Here is a 21599-nt window from a genome sequence, read left to right on the forward strand (position 1 = left end):
GCTCCCTCCCTGAGCCCCACTGCCTGGGGCTGAGACTGAAGAACTCACGGACATCTGTTGAAGTCATGGAATCCATGACCAAATCGTGTCCTTAATTATTGTGGAAACCCAGCAGGAGCAAAAACTCAAGTCACTATGCTCTTGTCAACTGACAGATAGCATCGCAATCATCCTCCCCTGGCCCCCCATGTCACCCTGGACCCTTCATTTTCTGGAAGTGAAAGATCCACGAGCCATTTGAATACAAGGCAGGGTTTGCTTCTGGCGAAGTTAGCACTCGGAAATGATGCTGCAGGGCTGGTCCCACCCAGCTGCAGAACATGCACTTGCAAGAGGTCCCCACAGAAAAAGACTGTCTGGTAGCTCTTGCTTGGTTTCTGACCCATCTTGCAGCATCGGAGAGCACTGCCCAGATACTATAGTTCTCTTAGGCAACGTTGTAACCTTCACCTCTCTCAGATGGAGTAGTATCTTTACTGGGACCAGCTTATCCAGGTTCATGGAGATGGCAAGTCAGCACCCCAGAGTCACAAGGAAGGATCAGCTGAGGGGCATCTTCCCAGTCCCTGGATTCCTGCTGCTTTTCCTCTCCTGCTAGTGAATGGCCACCTTGCCTCATGGGTGGTACATAAGAAAACACTTACCTAGAAGGTGCTTCATGATAGCCTGGTTGTGCTCCCAGAGGTTGTTGAAGGTGCCCCAGCGTGAGTGGCCATCGGGCATGGGGTTTCCCTTCATCCACCCACCACAGGCATATTTGAAGAAATCCTCACAGGGGCTCACTGACCGGTCCAGAGAGCTCAGGATGGAGCTGGTCACGGAGATGCAGGCTTCCGTCAGACACACCTTGGATGGCCCTGAAAGGGAAGGGACAGAACATCAGACCACAAGCCAGTCTGGAGGCATCCGAACAGTTTGGCCTGGTGCCTTGGGTTGAAAACAGAGTTCGCTGGGAAGGCTTCAGCATCAAGGTGGGGCAGAGTCTGAGACAAACCCAAGGGACAAGACACTTCGGTATCTGGGCACATGTACAACTGGACCTTTTGGCTATTTTTCTTGGCAAGTGAGTCTCATTTCCTCCCTCCCTTAGTTAAGGTCTCAGATCCCTTAAAAAAAAGGGTGTCTGGGCTGCCAAACCATCCTACGGCAGCTCACTGCAGGGGCAAGCATTGCAGGATGACAGGGCTTAAAGTCACTCCTATTTTACCATGGTGCCACTTCCTACCAGTGCCAGGGACAATCTGGCTGACTAGAGACAGGGAAATGTTGCCCTTTAAATTCAGATGGGGAGGTGAGGGAGGAGTTCACAAGTTCTTTACACATCTTGTGCTAGGTATGCAAAGCAGCCTTTACTTCCCTCTGCCCCACCCAGAGGAATGCAGTGCTGGTCAAAGAGTTGCCTCATGCCCTAGAAGAGAATGGAATCCTTCCAGCCACATTTGTCAGCAGCTCTCAGTCCTGCCCCAGAAAGGCCCTTGCTGCAGAGGAAGGTGGTTTAGCCTTCATTCCCATTTCAAACCCAAGGCCTCTGAGTCTTAAAGCAAGGATGCTGATTGTTGCAATGGATTATGTGATCTGACCTGCCCACGAGGGGCTCAACTGTTACCCTGGCTTACTTCCATAGCAGCTGCCATCAGTGCTCTCCACACAGTCATCCTCTACAGCTACCATACATAGATCCCATGCAAATGAAGGACTTACTGTCTCTGTACTGGAATCCCAGGGCTAGGACACAGGCCAAGAGGCCAAGTGCCAGAACCACGATCAGGACCAGGAGACGCTTCTCAATGTGAGTGCGTTCTGTCCAGCAACTCCTGCTGTTCCCAGAGCCACGGAAATTTACCTAGGGAGGGAAACGGAAGAATCAGTCCAATTACTCTCCCATACCGATGACAGGAAGGATTGACACCTTCCCACTAGGTCAATATCCTTTGAACTGGGGCTATGAAGAAAAACGTTGCCTCATCACATTTTTCTGTTTCTATAGACTTGTATTTTAAGTGACACTGTTCATATCCTCCCCCGCCAGCTCTCCCAGCAGGCGTGTCAGTGATGGAAGGTAACTGGGCTAGTTTATTTGAAATGGTCTGAAAACTCGTCCCTTATTTCTCATGCAACAGGAGCTGTGTTACACGAAGACAGTGCTGCACAGAGACTGCTATAAAAAAGCCACTCGCAGGTCAGCAAAACTCCAGATTGTTTGAGGAAGGTTGATAGAAGGAGGGGGAAGAGCCTATGTAAAGCTTGTGAACTGGAAAGAGCTCTGCACTAACCAGAAATCGTAACAGGAAGGGAGGCACAATCAGAGGAAACGCACTCAGAACACTGGAAATTGGAATATTTCAGACCTTGGCAAGTCTAGAGCCATCATCACCTGTTCCCAGTCAGACGTGTTTGGGTAGTTTTCATTAGCCGGGTGAGGAGGAGTTTCCAGGAGCTTTGCTGGCACTTGGAAACCTCAGGCCCAGGTCCCTTGCCCAATAGGTGCTCCAAGCCAGAGATGGATGAACTTGTGCGTTTTGTTACCTCCACGCTGTTACCTAAACATTTCCATTTGACTGGAAGTCAGATAAAGGAAAGACTGGAGAACAGGATGCACAGGATGGCTTTGCAAAGCTCCCTGCTGGTTCATGAGTAACTGATTAGGCAAATCTCTTTACTTCAATGCAATGGAATGCTTTATCCTAATGTGGGCCACATAAGAATACAGGGACAGGGTATTATGGTGCTGCAGCACTGAATAAAAAATCCTGGAGCCCAGAGATGGAAGAGCCCTATTAGGGCACCAGTGTTCCCAGGCAGTATTGTTTCCTGTATTACTTCTTCTGTTGTCACCCCTTGTCCAGGGGGAAGGTTGATCTAGTGCCCTGGTATTCAAGACATGGGTTCAATTCCTGCTACTTAACATGTTTGCAAAAAATATCCAGAGTGAGTAAATCCAGGGTCTTGATTTCACAGCAATGCAGACTATTTCCATGTAGCCTGCTTGGAACTGAGCTCTGCTGGTGGGTATGGGGATAGTGCCATACAGATCACTACAGCTATGCTAACATATGCCAGCTGAGGAGCTGACCCACCAAGCTTAACTGTGGAACAGATTTTTTTTTTTTTAAATCCCTGTGTTGGTTTTCTTGACAGTACCACCTATCCCAGAGGGGAAGGATAATCCAGCGATTAGAGTGCTGGCCATGGGGGGCCCAAGTTTAGCTCCCTGTTTTGTCACAGGCTTCCTATGTCACCTTGGCTAAATCATTTAGGGCATGTCTACACTCCATGCAAAGGTGACCTCTTAACTCAGGCCTGGTCTACACTAGGGCGGGGCGGGGGGGATATCAACCTAAGATACACTTCAGCTATGAGAACAGCGTAGCTGAAGTCAACATATTTTATGTCAATTTACCTCGCGTCCTCATGGTGCGGGGTTGACTACCGCTGCTCCCCTGTTGACTCTGCTTCCACCTCTCGCCACGGTGGAGTACAGGAGTCGACAGCAGAGCAATCAGGGATGGATTTATCGCATCTACTACCCACCGATCTGGCAGGTAGTGTAGACATACCCTCAGATTAGCTAACTGGGGTTAAAATAGCAGTGAAGACACAGTAACTTGGCAGCTGGAGTTCGATCTCAGGCTGCCCTATAGATTCTAACTTGAGCTGCTAACACAAATTAAAAGCATCAGAGGGGTGGCTGGGCTAGTCTGGATTTGTAAAAAGGGACAAAGAGTCCTGTGGCACTTTATAGACTAACAGACAGATTGGAGCATAAACTTTCGTGGGTGAATACCCACGTGGTCAGCCGCATGATGAGATGCTGCATCTTCACTGCTATTTTAACCTGAGCTGGCTAACCCGAGTTAATAACATACCTTTTCTTTTGGTGTAGACATGCCCTTAATCTCTCTGTGGCTACGTCTTCACTACCCGCTGTATCGGCGGGTAGCAATCGATTGCTCGGGGATCGATATATCGTGTCTCATCTAGACACGATATATTGATCCCCAAACGCGCTTATATCGATTCCGGAACTCCACCAACCCGAACGGAGTTGCGGAGTCGACATGAGGAGTCGTGGACATGAGGACGGTGAGTAATTCGATCTTAGATACTTCGACTTCAGCTACGTTATTCATGTAGCTGAAGTTGCGTATCTGAGATCGATTTTCCCCTGTAGTGTAGACCAGCCCTGTGCCTCAGTTGAATGGGGGGAATAATCACTTCCCTCGATCTGCTGGCAATGCTCCTACTAATACAGCCCAATATGCCATTGGCTTCTTGACAAACAAGAGGACCACTGCTGACATCATATTCCAGCTTTTGTGCCCACTAATCCCCAGTCCTTTCTCGGAGAATTGCCACTAGCACAGTCGGTCCCAGCTGACTGGTGGCATGGGCATTCTCCTTCCTAAGTGCAGGCTCTGCACTTGCCCCTGTTGAACCATCCAATTTATTGGCCCAATCTTCCAATTGTCTAGTCGCACAGGATCCTATCCCTACCTTCTCACATATCTACTTCTCCCCAGTTTTAGTGCCATCTGCAAACTGCTGAGGGTGCAATTAATCCATCACCAGATCATAATAAATGTTGAACAAAACCGGCCCCAGGACCGACCCCTGGGGCAACTCCACTTGATACCAGCTGCCAGCTAGACATCGATCGTTGATCACTACCCACCTGAGCCAACATCTAGCCAGCTTTCTATCCACCTCATAGTCCATCAGCAATCCATCTTTTTTAACTTGCTGGCAAAAACGGTGGAACACTTAGTCAAAAAGCTTGGCTAAAGCAGAATGAACACATCACGCTTTCCCACTCATCCACAGATCCAAGTTTTACTCCTCATAGAAGCAATTAGGTTAGTCCCAGGGCAGTACCTGCCCTTGGTTAATCCATGCTGACTGTTCCTGATCATGTTCTTCTCCTCCAAGTGCTTCAGAACGGATTCCTTGAGGACCTGCACCATGATTTTGCAGGGGACTGAAGTGAGGCTGACCGGTCTGTTGTTCCCCAGGTTCTCTTTCTTCCCCTTTTTAACTATGGGCACTATATTTGCCTTTTTCCAATCATCCAGAGGCAACAGGAAATAAAGGTGAGGCAGCAGCTGCTCTGACACAGAGATGACCTGTCTCCTCTGGTCTTTGAAGGAGCAGTGTTTATAAGACCTGAGGACTGCAGCCAAGCTGGAAGCAAAGGAGCTTTTCCTGGGGAAGGGAAGGCTGAGTCTTCAGTGTTTAAGGCCAGAAGGAACTACCAGATCATCTAGTCTGACCTCCTGCATATCACCCCTCAGCCACCTTACACCCAGCCCAATCACCAGAATCAGACTCACGTATTACAGCCCTGCAGATGGCAGGCCGCCCGAACACATGGCTCTCCTTGGGCTTGTCTCTCTGAATCAAGTCTGTTGACCACTCAATGAGTCTGAGACAGACTCTCCTAGCCCTCTGGAGGAAAGACAAGGCCTCAATATAAACTGAGGGAGGGGAGCAGGCAGGTGAGAAGAGGAGAATGACATTTCCTTCGAACTGACCCAGTCTATGTTGAACTCAGAGCAACAAGACTGTTGACGGTTTTTAGAAGGGAGGTTTATTGCCAAGTTGTGTTTGCTCCAGTTATGGCCAACTGACTCCTGACCAATGGGACCCTTGCTTTAGCACTAGACTAAGCGACAACACACTGCATTTGTGAGAGCAGCAATGGGTTGGTTACAGACTATGCTTCCCAACCTGCAGGCTGGGTCTGAAGTCACTGTCCTAAGCAAGGCATAGAAATGACAGAGCTCAGTCCTAGCGGACTACATCCCGTGAGGCAACCTCACGGGTTTGCTAACACAGCATGGAGAACTGCAGAGGAACTGGCTCAATCACAGTTCTGACTTGCCCCTTACATATGACAAAGGTTGTTGCACAAAAGGTTTATATCCCTAGCTATGCATGAGGTGCTTGTGGAGATTGGAGGAGGACTGGATAACTGAGTATCTAAAGGGCTTAGCTAGAGCTCATGCTCTCACTTGGACAATATCAAGTAGTTCAGATCAGAATATCTGCTTGTGAAAGAAAAGGAAGTTTCACAAAACCTAATGTGAAAAGGAGTTCGTGTTTTTACTTCCATTACATAAAAATTAGGAGGAACTGGAGTGAGATACTTAGCTCTCCTAGGGCATTTTTTCATCCACAGATTTCCAAGAACTTTCCAAAGGAATGCAAGTGTCATTGTTCTCATTTTGCAGATGGGGAAATTGAGGCCCAGGGAGGGAAGTGGTTTCCAGATCAGAAGCCACCAGCTGTACTACATCCTGGTGCCCAAGAGCCAGAAAGGGAAGCCAAACAATCGACTTCATGGCTCAAGCTGGGTAAAATGCAACAATAGCAGACAGTGTTAATGGTGAAAAAGCACGTTAATGGTAGGAATCCCAAGAGCGTTCAGTCCTGGCCTGACTCTGCTCCCATCTGGCAAGATTCCCATTGAGTTCAGGGGAATGTTGAGCACTCTTCAGGTTCTAATTCAGGTTTTGGAAGCTGAAAATTTCACTCCAAGGTGAGTTTAGTAGCAAGGAGAAGGGCATCCTCTAGCAAATATGGCTTCCGCAGGGTCCCTCTAGGAACTTTGCTATCTTGAGTATCCCAGGGTGCATACATCATAGAAGTACTGGTTGCAACTCCATCGTTAGGGTTAAGCACAGTTTTGCACTTGAAGCAGGAATTCAATCTCTGTGCGGTGTATGCGCCCCCAGCATACAGCACTTAGGCCTGGTCCACACTACTAAATTAGGCTGACCCAGCTACACTGCTCAGGGGCGTGAAAAATCCAACCCGCTGAGTGACATAGTTAAGCCAACCTAACTTCCAGTGTAGACAGAGCTAAGCTGAGGAAAGAATTCGTGTGTAGGAGTTACGAATGGAGAATTGCTGCACTAGAACAGAGCAGTGACCAGTCTCCACTTGTGGATAAGGTTATATAGCATTTTGCATACCAAGTGACACGAGAACTTTAATCACAGCCCTGCAAGAGGCTCTCTCTTGCCCCTGCCCCAACAGATTTTGAACACCAATGAAGAGACATTACAAGCAAAAAAAAAGTTTGAGGCATACCAACTCCTGCATCATTTAATCAAAGTTGCCATGTGATTTTATTGTGGCAAGCCCTGCCCTCCTTTCCCTCTCCACATCATCTCTTCGCTTGGACTGAGAGCCCATCAGGGCAAGGACCTTTGTAAAATGCCGTGCATGTTCATGGTACTGCAATATGCTGGCTTTTCGCCAAGCAACTGAGGCACTGGGCTCCAGCCAGATTTGATTATTCCAAGAGAAGAATATCTTCCTGTTGTTCAGCTAAGAGTTTGGAGAGGACAGGGTGGGAAGCAGGTGAAAGATATGCAAGTTCTCTGGAAGACTGGCCTTTAGCTGCAGAGCCCCTTACTCAGAGGAGAGTTAGAGGCATGTTATTTCTTTGATGTGCATTAGCATGTCTCCTCAGTTAGATAGGTCATCCCCTTTCCATTCAGACAGGAGCTGGCCACTGGTGAAAGATCTTTGCACTGACCTATTGTACAGTTGGGCTCCTGCAAAGCAGTCAGGCTGCCGTCCTTTGCAGTGTGCATGCCTGAGGGTATGGCTACACTGGCACTTTACAGCGCTGCAACTTCGGCGCTCAGGGGTGTGAAAAAACACCCCCCTGAGTGCTGCAAGATACAGCGCTGTAAAGCCCCAGTGCCTTTTTAAAAAATGATCTCTTCACTGATGATATCCTCCATTCTTGACAGGCTAGAACACGCCCCCAGAGCCAGTGCCTTCCAGCTGTTTAACAGCATGCACCACTCCAACACATCAATTTTGAATGAAGAAGAATCCTGTGTCCAGCTGACCCTACCGAGGAAATCTAAGGCTGGCTGAATGAAACAGCTGCAGTTAGAATTTCCCTGGGACACTAAGAGGAAGGACAACCCAATGGTTTGGGTGCTAGTTTAGTTCCTGCTCAGACCTAGATTTTCTTTGTGACATTATCTGATTAAGTCTGACCATACAGACCATTGTTGCAACTACTGTTATATATTTGCAACAAATCTTGTACAAAATGTGGCATGTAAAACGTCTATGAAAAAGTTATGATTGGCTGGTTATAATTATGCTATTGGTTTGCATAGATCATTTTTGGTATCTGAAGTTATGAATATTGGCTCTATACTTGGATTTCAAATGTTTGCTCCTGGGGTAACGCTCACAAGGTAGTTAGCCAGCACATCTTGGAGGAACTATTCAAATTAAGTGGCTCATCAAGAAACACTTAATGGACAATGGACCATGGGAGAGGCCCATCTCCACTGAATGGACTGTCCTGCAAAGATGCTGTTTGAGGTATAGTTAATGGCTTCTACTGTGTCCACACCTTCATGTGTGGACATGTGACTTGCCCATGTGACTCCAAACACTATCTTGCCACCTGTAATTTTCCACTAGCTGTGCTGAGGGCTTTGTTTGAAACAATGGGTTCCCGTCACATGGCAGAACATATAAAAGGCAATGGAAACCCTTCCATTTTGCCTCTTTTCTGCTCTAGCCTCTAGACTATGAACTTATACTAATTGGAGCATTCTAACCAATGGACTGAGGACCTTCTAATGATTTGGAAGCAGACAGAGACTTGACTTAAGCCAGCAGTTTATTCCATCACTGCTACAAGTCCAAACCAAAGAACTTTGCATTTATTATATGTATTTGATTCCTTTAACCAGTTTTAACCCTCACCTTTCTTATGAATAAAGCTTTAGATTTTAGATACTAAAGGATTAGCATCAACATCATTTTTGGGTAAGCTCTAAGTTATATATATATTAACCTCGGTGTGTGGCTGGTCCTTTGGGATCGGGAGAAACTTTTATTTGATGAGACTGTAAAAAACCACTCACCCTTAAATCCAGTGGAGGTGATATAAGAACTGGAATGCCTAAGAAAACTACTTTTATGATTTCTTGTTAGCCAGTGTGGTGAAACAGAAGTTTACTTTTGTTGCTGACTTGGTATCTCTTATGGAAGAACCACCACCAATCTTGGGGTGTGTCTGCCCTATTTCTCAGCAGTTTGTCCTGAATCTGGCATCCTCAGTTGCGACCCACTGAGGCACGGTTACACCTTGTGCAGGTCTCTGTGCTGCCCTACCTCACAGGGGGGTGAGGATACACATCTTCAGGACTGGGAGGTTGTCATAAGTAGATAGGTAAGGGTTAATTTTCTTTTACCTGTAAGAGGTGGACAGGGGGGAATCAAGCACCTGACCAGAGGACCAATCAGAGAACTGGATTTTTTTTAAAGTCTGGGAGGGAAAGGAACTCGGGGTCTTTTGTTTCTCCCGGCTATGGATTTGAAAACAGCTTTTCTGCTAAACTCCATCTTCTTTTCTAATTTCTCTATCAAGTGAATGAGTACAAAGGAACCAAACAATAGGCTGTTATGTGTCTTTGGTTTGTATTTCATGGGAGTTAATTGGCTGGACTGGTTTACTTGGCTATTTTTGAATCAGACTGTTATTCCTATTTTCTTTGCCTAATAGCCTGTATTCGAATTTCGTAATGACAGTGTTAGGTTTATATTTGTTTAAAAAAAAGTTTTCATTTCTTTTTACATTAAAAGTTTTTTTTTTCTTCTTTTTAACTTGTGGGAGTTTCTTTTCCTAGTGAGGCAAAGGGAGCTAGAAATTCGTGTACCAGGTATCCGTCTCCCTCAACAGGAAGACGGGGCGCGGGGGGGGAGGGGGGGGGGGCGGGGAGAAGCATTACATTCTGTGTTGGACTTTCCTATGTGTCCGCGGCGGGATCAATTACGGGAATGAGTATGATTAGCTCTGTTTTCCCATGTGTTGGAGGGCTGTCTCTTTGGAGAAGAAAGGAGACAGGTTTCTCGGTATTGTGATGTAAAGAGATTACATCAATTCCCTCAGGTTGCTCAGAGGGGGAAGGGAGGGGAGATAATTCCCTTGCCGGTACGACTCAGACTTCTGAGTCGTGGGGTCTTTCCAGAGGAAGTTGGGGAGGCCAGAGAGGGGGTCCCCCAAGGAAAATTTGGGGAACCCGGGCTGATAGGAGCCAAAATCCTATCTGGTGGCAGCGAGATAAGATCCAAGCTGGTACAAGCTTGGGGGAATCATAGTAAGCACCCAGATTTTGGACGCTAAGGTCCAGATTTGAGACAGACGCTTACCACAGAGGTGCTCTGATACTACAGTGGTGGGAGTTATAAGTCCCTTTGACAGATAGGGTTGACACCTGCAAGGACGACTATGGTCAGAATTGGTCCTCTAGCATCACAGCACCCTTGCACCTGCTGCAGCATCAGTTTAGGACTGATGCAGAGCCCTGCACACTGAATCACCAGCAGCACTTCCTGCAGCACCCAGACTCTACTGGACTCAGAAATGCTCCAGTAGCTCCTGGCATCAGCCAGGGCTCTGTAAGTGTCATTCTCATAGCTCAGCTCAGACCTGTAGTGTCTGTTGACTATTCCTTTGTCTGAAGGAGATTCAGGGCTTGGAGTGAAGAAGGGTGATGTATAAAGTGGTGGAGTTCGGCAAGATCACATCGGGCCCAGCCTGGGAAACACAGGGCAGAGGGGTTTGCTTGCCAGTTTAAGACCTTGGTGTGCAGTTGCTGACTCAGTTTATTTCAAGGGATCAGGAAAGTCAGCAAGGACAGCATCACAGTGCAAGCTAAAAAGGAGACTGTACTGGGTTCACTCGCAAACAAGGACTTGACGGGGCCATTTAGGGATCTGGGGCAAAAATCTGTCTGGGGATTGGTCCTGCTTTGAGCAGGGGGTTGGACTAGATGAGCTCCTGAGTTCCTTCCAACCCTGACATTCTATGAATTCTGGAAAAAACATGGACAGCTCCTAAAATCCATTTTATGTGTCTCTGTGGTGCAATGGGTCAGCACATTCAACTGTTAATTGAAAGGATGGTGGTTCGAGCCCACCCAGGGACAGTGGTGAGCCTGTGCTACTTCAAGGGGGGGAGGGATAGCTCAGTGGTTTGAGCATTGGCCTGCTAAACCTAGGGTTGTGAGGTCAATCCTTGAGGGGGCCATTTAGGGAACTGGGGTAAAAATCTGTCTGGGGATTGGTCCTGCTTTGAACAGGGGGCTGGACTAGATAATCTCCTAAAGTCTCTTCCAACCCTGATATTCTATGACTTTTTCCTTCTTAGGAAAGAGCCTTTAGACCTTTATCAGGTCATTAACATTAATGCCTTATTTTCATAACTTTTCACACCAGAAGGGACTGACATGATCATCTAGTCTGACCTCCTGCAGAACCCAGGCAGTAGAATTTCACCCAGTGATTCCTGTGTTGCACTGTGATCAGTGGTTGGGTAAAGTATCTCTGTAATGACATCATCCAATCATGAGTCAAAGCCTCCAAGTGACGGAGGACTCACCAAATCCCTTGGCAAGTTATGCTGCTGGTTAATTACCTTCGCTGTTAAAAATGTATATCTGATTTCAGTGTGAACTTTGCTGGCTTCTACTTTCAGTCACTGGATATTATTATGCCTTTTTCTGTGCAGTTGGAGAGCCCTCCAGCATCAGAAAACTCCTTCCTGCCTCGGTGCCTGTAGCCAGTGATCAGGCAGGATGAAACAGGGTTTACTTTGAGGCTAATCCAGTCCTTCCATTGGCTGGGGACCCGACCAATGGTGTGGTGTTAACTGAAGGTAGGTGGGACAGCTCAGGAGAGCAAGGAGACACAAAACACATACTCTGCTGCTCATCTTATCATGGACTAGGCTCTGCTCTGAACCTTACTGCACATCAGCTGGGCTGCACCAGGCACCTGTCAGGTCAAAGCTTCGGCCCTAGGAGGTGCGCATTGTGCACAGAGGGGGCAAACCAATAAGGGCGTCTAGGAATTCTCACGTCACCACCCCTCTGGCTTGCTCTCCTCACAGCCTCTTCCTAGGGGGCCTGGCAGAGCAGCCCTATTTGTAACACCACAGACATTGGTGGAGTCACACCAAGGCTGGACTTCGGCCCCAAGTGTGTGTGTTGCAGTCACTGTGTCTAAGGGCTTGTCTACACTACTGCACGGGGTCGATCTGAGATACTCAGCTTCAGCTACGTGAATAGCATAGCTGAAGCTGACGGATGTAGATCTAGTTACCGTGGTGTCTTCACTGCGGTAAGTTAACAGCTAACACTCTGCCATCAACTCCACTTGTGCTCCTTGTTCTGGTGGAGTACCGGACTCGACGGGAGAGTGCTCAGCAGTCGATTTATCGTCTCTATAGTAGACACGATAAATTGACCCCTGCTGGATCGATCACTGCCTGCAGATCTGGTCAGTAGTGTAGACAAGCCCTAAGGCTCCCAACTGCTGTCAGACACAGACCTGGGACAATGGAGAGTTTAAGAGAATATTTGCCAGGGCAAATCCCAAAAGAAAAACTGTCTGTTGAAAGTGTTGCTCGGTCAGACTTTGCCTGGGCTCAGATTCAGTGAGTCCCAAGCATGTCTCCAGCCTGGGCTGTCTCAGGTGCAGAGCTCTAATCCACCTGGCCAGGTCTCTGCATAGCAGAAGGCCAGGCTCTGGCCTCAGCCAAGTGTAAACAGGCAGACACTTTTCCCTAGTTGTGCTGCAGCCCTGGGAGAACAGGCCAAGTGCATGCACAGTCAGGACGCAGCCTAGAGAGAGAAGCACCTACTCCTCAGGGTGGGATGAATGGGACTTCTGGGGTCACAAGGCAGAGGGGAGCAGAGGAGGGCACAGTGGGCCCATTCTGACCTCCTGCATCACTGGAGGAGAGAGTTCCTTCCTATCAGCAAGGCACAAGGGCCGTACACATCCCCTTGCTCATGGCAGGGTGGCAGGACAATCACTGGGGGAGAGAGGGCTGTGTCTGGAATGACCTTACAGTCATATTGCTTGCAAAGTGGAGTGTCCTGGACTGGATTGCCTACCTGGATTCCATTAGGGTAAATCTCTCCTTTCCCGGTCGAGTCTACCAGATCTTCCTCATCCAGCGTTGCCCGCCTGTAGGTGGACATCTGAAACGTCAAATGTAGAACAGATTCCCTTAGCGTCTCCATGGCAAGGAACATTTAAAGGCACCAGCCAGCCAGATACTGCTTTGGGAACAGGACAACTCAGACATCAGCTCAGCCCTTGCTGGCTGGATCCCCATCTCCTGTGATCTTTGCTCATACTAAGAAGCTGGTGATTCCAGAGCCATCTGTCCAAGTATTACCAGGTAAGTCTCTGAACAAGGTTAATCAGGGCAAACTCCCCTTTCTCCCTGGATTAGCTCCGCAGATCCTTCCCAGAGAGTCGAAGTGGAATGGCACCTGAGGCAGCAAGAGAGGCTTTGGCTGGGACATCTGCCCAGCCAGGTTGTAAGTCCTCCTTTGTGCTGAATCCAAGTGACTGAGATATAAAGTTACTGAACAATTATAATCTGAAGAAACTCAAAAAAGGCACAAGAAAATAAGCCCACCCACAGCCCAAACCATCCGCCCCCATGTCTCCTCTGAGCCTTAAGTAAACTCTCTCTTTCAATGGGAAGAAAGACTCCTGTGCAGAGAGGGGCTGCCTAGCTCAGCCCGGGAACATCAGACATGCATGTTTCAAAACAGGATCAGAGAACAAGTCAGAGAACAGGAAGTAAAATAAAGTCTGCTTGTGTTTGCAAAGCTGCATTCCACAGCAGGAGCCAACCAATTGTTCAAAACTTTCAGAGGCCAGCCTCCTTTTCTTATTGTTAGCTCCACCCTGCCGTGTCCCTCTTGCTTATCTAACACACCAGAAAGGAGAATGAGAGACAAGCAGAGGGGATGGCCCGAGAAGCAGATGGTTCTCGCAGCCATCATCATCCAAATGATATACCAAGAAATAATCATTTTTCACATGCTGGACCTTTCCAAGTAGTCACACATGCTGACTGTGCCATGCCAGCCTGGAGCTTGCATCTGTGCCTAGGATGATGTGATGTCCAGCTGGCTGGATTGTCCCAGCTTTGAGTGACCACCCCCGGAGTGTCTGAAACTGGGGTAGTGCACTAGATTCCACTGAACCAGCCAGGAGGAGGGCCTTGTACTTCTGCCCAACTTCTCCAACTCCACCACCACCTTTCCGGCAAGGCTTGCAACTGTTGTCTACCAAATCTAGCGGCTACCCAAGCAGCATCCAGTCCACCAGCCAAGCCATTCCTGCCTTTGCCCCAAGCCTTCCTAAATGCAGGAAGCTGTGCCCTGGCTCCAGCTTTAGAGGTCAAACCCTGGTGCACTAATGTATGCTCCCCCATTTAAATTCTTGCCCCATGTAGTCCCCATCCATACCTCTAAATAGAGGCCTTCAGGCTGGCCCTGTCAAAATTAGCAATGTGTCCAGCCCCAGACCCTGGATCTGAGCATATTCAGTATCTAGGCTTTATAGTTCAGGTTTATCTAGCCACATGCAATGACAGTGCTGCATTTTGAGGGGACTGGAAATGCATCATGACTGAGGTCACAGCAGGCAAGTCAGTAACTTATTACTGAATAGTTATTGTGGGAAATCAGGTTATGAACCACAGGGGACTAGGACAGGATCTCTTGTAAGGACACCGCAACCTCAGCTCGGGTTTAGTAGCCTGGACAGGGATTCGTGGAAACTGAGTCTCTGTGCACAAGGGCAGAGCGGTGGTTTCACTCTGACAGGAGGCCATGCAAAACTCTGGAGTCCTGAGTGAGGTCTTTGGGTTTGTTCAGGCTCCAGGCACAACTGAGAGGCCTGAGTGCATGAACTGTGGAAGACAAAGCGTGCCTTATGCCTTCTTTGCATTCCTCCTACTTGGGCCTATCTGCAGGTCAGCATAGCCTCCAGCATACATTAGAGCAGCCCTGAGGCTGCTCCAACTTAGCTCTGCTTCCCCAAGAACCAGACAATATGTGTAGCACTGTGTGTTCTGCCCATGCCTCCTTCTCACCCCTGGCCTGCCCCATGGGTGCCCCTTATGCTAGAGCCTGGGACAAGGCAGGTCTATGGCAGTGGGAGAGTCCCCTTGGAGGATGTTTCCAGCTCCTTTACTCCACCAGAGCCCTGTAAAGAGGCCTTAGCAGGATAGAGAATCTGTCCCAGAGGTATCAGAGGGGTAGCCGTGTTAGTCTGGATCTGTAAAAGCAGCAGAGAATCCTGTGGCACCTTATAGACTAACAGACGTTTTGGAGCGTGAGCTTTCGTGGGTGAATACCCACTTCGTCAGACCCAGAGGGTGCAAGGAAAAAATCCAGCTCCCTCCAGAAGACTAAGGCCACGAGATGAAACCCCCACTGCCCTGCCCCCCACTGCCCCAAGCTGTATTTCCATACAAGTCTAATTGAAAGTCTGATCCCCCCAACAGTATTCTTACCTCTTCCCCCCAAGCAGATACTCAGGGTGAAGTCACTCAGGCCCCAGAGCAGGGATGGGGAAGGGGAGATTGTGCTCCACAGCAGCACAGAGCACAGGAAGCCTGAGTCTCCACTGCCCATACATGGGTATCCCATCTGCCTGGGCCAAAGAAGAGTGAAATGCTACCTTCCAATTTGTTAGGGTTTCACTTGCACTTTGGCCAGCTGTCTCCATGAGCTGTAAGACAGAGGGCAATCAAACTCACTGACTTCTCCTCCTCCCTGCCCTCAATCCACGGCCCTGGCAACACAGGCTGTGTTGGCACTAGACTGCCAAGTAGTGTTGCCAACAGTCTAATAGCACAAACCAAACCATCCTTGCCCCAGCCCCTGTCCTGCCCCTTCCCCGACACCCCACCCCCTACTCACCCCAGGATAAAGTGGACCCGGGGGGCTATACAAGTGTAGCTATAGTGCTAAAATTATACCAGTACGTTTCTCTGCATATACAAGCCCTACATCTGAATGAAATGAGCATTGCCAGTAAATCGAGGGAAGTGATTATTCACATCTATTTGGCACTGGTGAGGCCACATCTGGAGTATTGTGTCCAGTTTTGGGGTCCCTCACATAGGCGTTGAGTTTCTAATCTGCCAGGGGATGCTCCCCTGCAGCTCCGCTCAGGCCCCACCCTCACCCCCACCCCTTCACCCAATGCCCCACCCCGGCCCTGCTTCTTTCCACCCGCGCCTCATCTCTTCCTGCCCTCGCTCTGCCTCTTCCCTGCCCAGTTCTGCCCCCTCCTCCGAGTGCACTGCGCCTTCACTCCTCCCCTTTCCCCCCCAGCACCCCCTGACACCGAGAAACAGCTGATCCATGGCAGGCGGTAGATGCTGGGAGGGAGGGGGAGGTGCTGATAGGGGGCTGCCGGTGGATGCTCAGCACCCACCATTCTTTTCCCGTGGGTGCTCTAGCTGTGGAGCACCCACGGAGTCGATACCTCTGCCCCCCACTACAGAAGGGATGTGGAGAAATTGGAAAGAGTCCAGCGGAGGGCAACAAAAATTATTAGGGGGCTGGAGCACATGACTTATGAGGAGAGGCTGAGGGAACTGGTCTGTCTTAGTTTGCAGAAGAGAAGAGTGATGGGGGATTTGATAGCTGCTTTCAACTACCTGAAGGGGGGTTCCAAAGAGGCTGGAGCTCGGCTGTTCTCAGTGGTGGCAGATGACAGAACAAGGAGCAATGGTCTCAAGTTGCAGTGGGGAGGTGTAGGTTGAATATTAGGAAACACTATTTCACTAGGAGGGTGGTGAAGCACTGGAATGGGTTACTTAGGGAGGTGGTGGAATCTCCATTCTTAGAAGTTTTTAAGGTCAGGCTTGACGAAGCCCTGGCTGGGATGATTTAGTTCGGGTTGGTCCTGCTTTGAGCAGGGGGTTGTACTAGATCAGTGCTTCCGTGGTGACCCGCGGACCGGTGCCAGTCTGCGAGCCATCGGCTGCTGGTCTGCAGCAAGCCTCCACATAAGAGCATTGAATAGGATAATAATATGGCACTGGTCCCTGACACACTGGAAAAAAAAATTGCCAGTCCCCCACATCAGATAGCTTGAGAAGCACTGCACTAGATGACCTAACCCTAATCTTCTATGATTCTACGAAATCACTGGGATTTTTAAAGAAACTGCCTTTTAGGCTTTAATAGTAAGGAATCCTTGTGCTTTTGGGAGGATTTGGAGTTAAGTATTAACTATGATCTCTCTGGAAAGTGGCACCCACTCAACACCTAGGAGGAATTCCTGTCAGCCATGTGCTGGAATGGATTCATTAGCTCTTTCATGATGAAATTAAATATGTGTTGAACAGTCATAGCCTTTTCATGTGCTCTTGTGGTCACTTCCCTTCTCCTTTTAGGGGGCAGGGACAGAAGGGTACTTTTGGGTTGTTTCACTTCTGGGTAGCGCAAACAGGCGGCGTTGGCTGGATTCATCCCTGAGTGAGTGCTGGGACAGGGAGAAAGGAAGGCAGTTTGTGCCTCTCCTATTCTGGGGCTGCTGCAGTCAGTTTGGCCCCCAGCAAAGGCTGTGGCAACCCTCCTCCCCCCAAAAAAGTTGTGCTCCTTTTTCAGCGGGACTCTGCAGGGGTGGAGAATTGTCAGGGGGGCAGATATAACCTGGTTACACCCCATCCTGCCCCTTTTCTCTCCAGCTTGCTCCCTACAACCAGGGCTTCTGAGGAGGCAGGATAGGACCAGCTCTACCCTGGGCAAAGAGGCCTCATGGGGCAGGGTTATTCCTGGGGAAGGGAGGCAGGAGCTGGACCCTCCTGAGCCATGAGAATTGTGTTCTAGTGTCCTATCTTCACTGTGAATTCCCACTCAGTTACAACAGGCTAAGCCTCCCACATGGTTATATCATCGTTCTGTGCCATCGACTGAGCCATGGGCTAACCGTGTCTTACAGCCCTGTAGCAGGAAGGGGTCTACTCTCTGCTTCCCTGCTTCATAAGAAGTCACCCACACCAGTGCCAAGTGAGAGAGAAGCACTCCCCATAGTAAGCTCTTTGGGGTACAGGCTCTCTTTTTGTTCTGGGTTGTACCAAGCCCAGTGCAATGGGGTCTTGATCCATGACTGGGGCTCCTTGGTGCTATCACAATACAAATAAATGATTATTACCAATAGGAATGGAAGCATTTCCTCACTTGGCACAGATGTCAGTGACAACGCAGGGTGTAGGTAGTGAAGACTTTGGCTAGTTCAAGATCCTTGCTCTGAGGAGTATACGGTCATAGATGGCGCAAGTCAAATGGGAGATGACCTGTAGCACGCTCCCAGCCTTAGGTCAAAATCTGCAGAAGTGCCCAATGATTTTGGGGACCTTGATTTTTGAAAGCCCAATTTGAGATGCTACAAGTTTCATGTCCAGAGGTGCTGAGCACCTACGGCTCCTGTTGGCTTTCATCAGACGCTGCTGCCCAGCCCCTCTGAGAAGCTGGGCCCAGGAGGGGCTTACATTAAGCCCTTGTAACACAAGGCGTCCCAAATCAGTGGACGCTCTTGGTCCCCAGAAGTCCACTGTTGTGTCTCTTACTCCAGGATCCAGTCACTAACTGTGCACATTAGACCCCAGCTTGGCACTCTGCAACTGAAATTACATTGGGCCCATTGTAGCTGGGGTCAAATTGGGAAAGACTCTGTTGACTCCATCAAACAAAATACTTTCAGGCTGATGTGAGACTCCCCTGAGCATATGCCCAAAAAATTACAATTGGAGAAAGTCAGAGATGGGAAGATCTGCTCATCAATTTGCCCTCCCCACCCCACTTTTCCAGCCACTACATTTATCTAAGCATGGTGTCCTTTCCAATTCTTGAAAAAGCAAATATGACCCTACCCCCTCCAGCCCTATGCTTCCCCCCTCCAACCCTGCTGTAGCTCAATCAGAGGGCCTGTTTCTTCTCTCTTCCAAGACAATTCCTCTTTCCTGCTGACCTCCCGCATTGCAGCCATTTGTGATCCCTGCCCTGGAGAGAGAGCAAGTGGAAATCTCTCCCTTTCTACTGCATCTCTGTATCTCAGCTGCTGCCAGCTGACATCCAGCTGGACTTATCTGTTCCTTAGCATTTCCTTCCCTCTGTTGATCGCCTCTGTGGCTGGCACCAGCAGGGCAGCGAGTGCCGCGGAGCATTGTTTTTTTTGTCTGCATCACGCGAATCTCAGACAATCTTGTAACTTCACAAAAGCTGTTTTTTCCTTGGAGTGGCAGAAAGGCATTTTCCATTACAAAGAGAAACCTAATGCTCGGTTTCCCTTCCATCTGCATAACGGTCAAGAGAGGCGATTCAGTTCAGCTACGTTATCAGCTACGTTATTATATCAGCAGTGCCTATCAGAATCTCAAGGCACATCTCCAGCAGAACACTAAACAGGACAGCTGTAGCAAAAAGGCTCAGCGAAGCCCTTTCGCCCACACTCAAAAAGTGTGATTACATTCTAATACTGTCTGTGCAGATTGTACCAAGACACGTTATAAGCACGTCACCAATCCATGGTGAAGTTTTAATATGTGTGACAAAGTCAGGCCGGACAGCTGCAGGAGGGTCTGTGAAAACAGGCATGTTAGCCCTAGAATGCTAAAGGCCCTTTTTCCGACAAGCTGGGAAAGGGGTTACTTCAGGTCAATTAGGGACACCTGAGTCCAATTAAGGGCTGCCTGAAACCTTAAAATCTCTCTCCTGGTGAGAGAGAGAGAGGCAAACTGCTGTAAGGCTGGAGGCAGCAGGGAGACAGGCTTCTCCAGTATGAGAGACTGCGCTCCTCCTCATAGGGGAGACACCAAAACCCAGTTCCTGTTTAGGGGAAGGACCGACACCCCAGAGCCAGCAACAGGACACCTGCCAAAGTGAGGGGGGCAGGGAAAGGTATTCCCTTTTGTTTTGGTGCGTTATAGACTTTTTCCCTTTGTCTGGCAGAGAAGCACTCCTCAGACCTGCCCCAAGGCCTACTGGGAAGGCTCTGAGAAACAAACCCCGAAGAGGAAAGACAGACACACTCCAGAGTAGGGGGCTGATTTACCCCAGACCCTGTCCCTGCCAGAGAAGGGGGTGCTAAATCCGGCAAGGCAGAAGTGGTGCCTTGCCATATGTTATAACACACACACACACACACACACACTGTGATGGGGTAAGGCCAGATGGCTACAGTAAAGTACTGAGAAACAGGTATGTTAGCCCCAGGCTAAACAAATCCCTGGTACCATGGTAACCAAATGGCAGTTGCTCCAGGTTAATCAAGACACCTGGGGCCAATTAAGATCCTTCTGAGAAGGCAGTAGAGACAGCTAGGTTGATTGGGACATCGGAAGCCAATCAAGGGCTGGCTGGAACTACTTAAAAGCCTCCCAGTCAGTTAGTGAGGTGGGTGTCAGGAGCTATAGGAAGGAGCTGTGCTGTTGGAGGAATGAAGCAGTACAAAATCCGTCAGGTGCAAGGAAGGAGGCCCTGAGGTAACAGTGAAGGAGATATTGAGTGGGGGCTGCTGTGGGAAGTGGCCCAGGGAATTGTACATGTCCTAGGGCATGGCTACACTGGAGAGTTGCAGCGCTGGTGGTGGGTTTACAGCACTGCAACTTACTCTGTGTCCACACTTGCAAGGCACAGCCAGCGCTGCAACTCTCTGACTGCCGCGCTGACTGTACACCTGGTCTACTTGGAGTGTAACGATTGCAGCGCTGGTGATGCAGCGCTGCTGGTCAAGTGTGGCCACCAAAAGCGCTTTTATTGGCCTCCAGGGTATTAGGAGGTATCTCAGAATACCTTTTCAGCCAGTCTGCTCATCAGTTCGCACTCTACTGCCCTGGTTACTTACTTTCTTTTCAATAAATGATTCTTTGCCTCTTAAAACAGTTTTTGTTATTGCAGGAAGTGAGATACCGTAGCCCAAGGAAAAAACAGGCCCTGCAAATCATTGTAACCACTGCACTTCATTCCCGTGCAAGGCACCAAACATTACTGTTGGCTTTCAGCCTCAAATTGCTCCCTCAAGGCATCCCTAATCCTTGAAGCAGTGTGTTGGGCCTCTCTAGTAGCCCTGCTCTCTGGCTGTGCAAATTCAGCCTCCAGGCGTTGAACCTCAGAGGTCCATTCATCACTGAATGTTTCACCTTCCCTTCACAAATATTATGGAGGGTACAGCATGCGGATATAACCACAGGGATGCTGCTTTTCCCCAAGTCTAGCTTCCCATAAAAATCTCCAGCGTCCCTTTAAATGGCCAAAGCGCACTCCACAGTCATTCTGGACCGGCTCAGCCTGTAGTTGAAACTGGTCCTTGCTCCTGTCAAGATTCCCTGTATACGGTTTCATGAGCCAAGGCATACTAGACGGTATAAGCGGGTCTCCAAATGGACCATGGGCATTTTCGACGTCCCCTACTGTGATCTTCCAGTCTGGGAAAAAAGTCCCAGCCTGCAAGCTTCCTGAACAGGCCACTGTTCCGAAAGATGCGTGCATCATGCACCATTCTAGGCCAGCCTGTGTAATGTCAATGAAACGCCCACGGTGATCCACAAGCGCCTGGGAGAACCATAGAGAAAACCCCTTCGATTAATGTACTCGGATGCCAGGTAAGTTGTGCCAGAATAGAATATGCGTCCACATCTATTGCCGCCCCACAGTTAGGGAAACGCCATTATGTCTAGCAAAGCCATCCAGAATGTCCTGCACGTTCCCAGAGTCCACAAAAATTACTTC

General features: G+C 49.0%; 1 protein-coding gene and 1 non-coding gene across 7 annotated transcripts in view; one reads left to right on the forward strand and one right to left on the reverse strand.

Annotated features, from left to right (window-relative positions):
• ECE1 (endothelin converting enzyme 1) overlaps positions 1-21599 on the reverse strand; it is a 123098-nt gene that overhangs the window by 52377 nt on the left and 49122 nt on the right. For 4 of the 6 annotated variants that reach the window (XM_032762628.2, XM_032762625.2, XM_075060392.1 and 1 more), the window contains exons 1-3: positions 12942-13174; positions 1702-1843; positions 645-857 (exon numbers count right to left, since the gene is read on the reverse strand). In XM_032762628.2, the coding sequence (XP_032618519.1) occupies positions 645-857; positions 1702-1843; positions 12942-13082 (496 nt within the window). In that variant the 5' untranslated portion in view covers positions 13083-13174. Of the gene's footprint in view, positions 1-644; positions 858-1701; positions 1844-12941; positions 13175-21599 lie in introns of those variants that run through there. The other 2 variants (XM_032762626.2, XM_032762627.2) reach the window with 1 other exon arrangement.
• Positions 10897-10970, forward strand: TRNAN-GUU (transfer RNA asparagine (anticodon GUU)). Its single transcript has one exon. It is a non-coding gene; the product is annotated as a tRNA-Asn (tRNA).

This window comes from Chelonoidis abingdonii, chromosome 23 (assembly GCF_003597395.2).
Source record: "Chelonoidis abingdonii isolate Lonesome George chromosome 23, CheloAbing_2.0, whole genome shotgun sequence".
In the NCBI taxonomy this organism is placed as follows: domain Eukaryota; kingdom Metazoa; phylum Chordata; order Testudines; family Testudinidae; genus Chelonoidis; species Chelonoidis abingdonii.